We start from the raw sequence: 773 nt of genomic DNA, 5'->3' as shown, positions 1-773 counted from the left end.
ACAGATTTAAAGCTCAGATAGATTCCCGATAAGTCGAGGGGAAAGGGCAGGAGAGTGGACATGAGGAATCTCAGATCAGCCACGATTCGATAAATGGCAGGGCAGGATTCAGGGGGTGAATCCCATTTTTTTATGGTTTTTAGGTTGACCAGATGTTTCTGGTCCGGTAGCAGGGCCCTCGACCATTCCTTCAAACGACAAGTCCCTCATTCCCGGGATTATCCTTCATTGCCAGCACACCCTTCCTTAGATCCTGAGGAATCTCCATTGCCAGCGCATCCTGCCAGAAACATGTCAAATCTCCTGCTGCTCGGGATGCTGCCTGACAGGTTTGTGCTTTTCCAGCACCACACTCCTTGACTCTGACCTCCAGCATCTGCAGTCCTCACTTTCTCCTGGGATCGGCCGTAACGGACTGACGTGGATGAGCGACCGGTTAACGGAGCGGGGAATAGCAATGTGTGGGTCATTCTCACGTTGCTGCCTGTGACTCGTGTGGGCTCCCACAAGGACGGCTGATGAAGGATCCATGTTTTTGGGCCCCGCGTATAGATCACCGATTTCGGAGGTGGGAAATCAGAACTCTTGCGGCGCAAGCGTTAGTGTCCTTGCCTCTGAGTCGGGGAGGCCCAGGTTCAAGCCTTATTCCCAACCCCCCCCCCCCCACCGAGGTCTCCCTTGGCGGGTTGATTCAGAACCAGTATCTGGAAGTTCAGGGGATGAATGTGGGATTTTCAAACACACCGTGATACAGTGAAAAGTGGTATTTTGCC

At 52.9% G+C, this 773-nt stretch overlaps 1 protein-coding gene across 1 annotated transcript in view; it reads right to left on the bottom strand.

The window, feature by feature from the left end:
• Positions 1-531, bottom strand: part of LOC122542057 (hyaluronan and proteoglycan link protein 2-like) — a 6,443-nt gene extending 5,912 nt beyond the window's left edge. Inside the window, exon 1 of the mRNA XM_043679347.1 lies at positions 390-531. Coding sequence (XP_043535282.1) covers positions 390-531 — 142 coding nt within the window. The remainder of the gene's footprint in view (positions 1-389) is intronic.
• Between the last annotated feature and the right edge of the window lie 242 nt (positions 532-773).

The sequence above is a fragment of the Chiloscyllium plagiosum genome, chromosome 39 (genome assembly GCF_004010195.1).
Source record: "Chiloscyllium plagiosum isolate BGI_BamShark_2017 chromosome 39, ASM401019v2, whole genome shotgun sequence".
Lineage (NCBI taxonomy): Eukaryota > Metazoa > Chordata > Chondrichthyes > Orectolobiformes > Hemiscylliidae > Chiloscyllium > Chiloscyllium plagiosum.
This window is presented reverse-complemented; position numbering and strand designations above follow the sequence as displayed.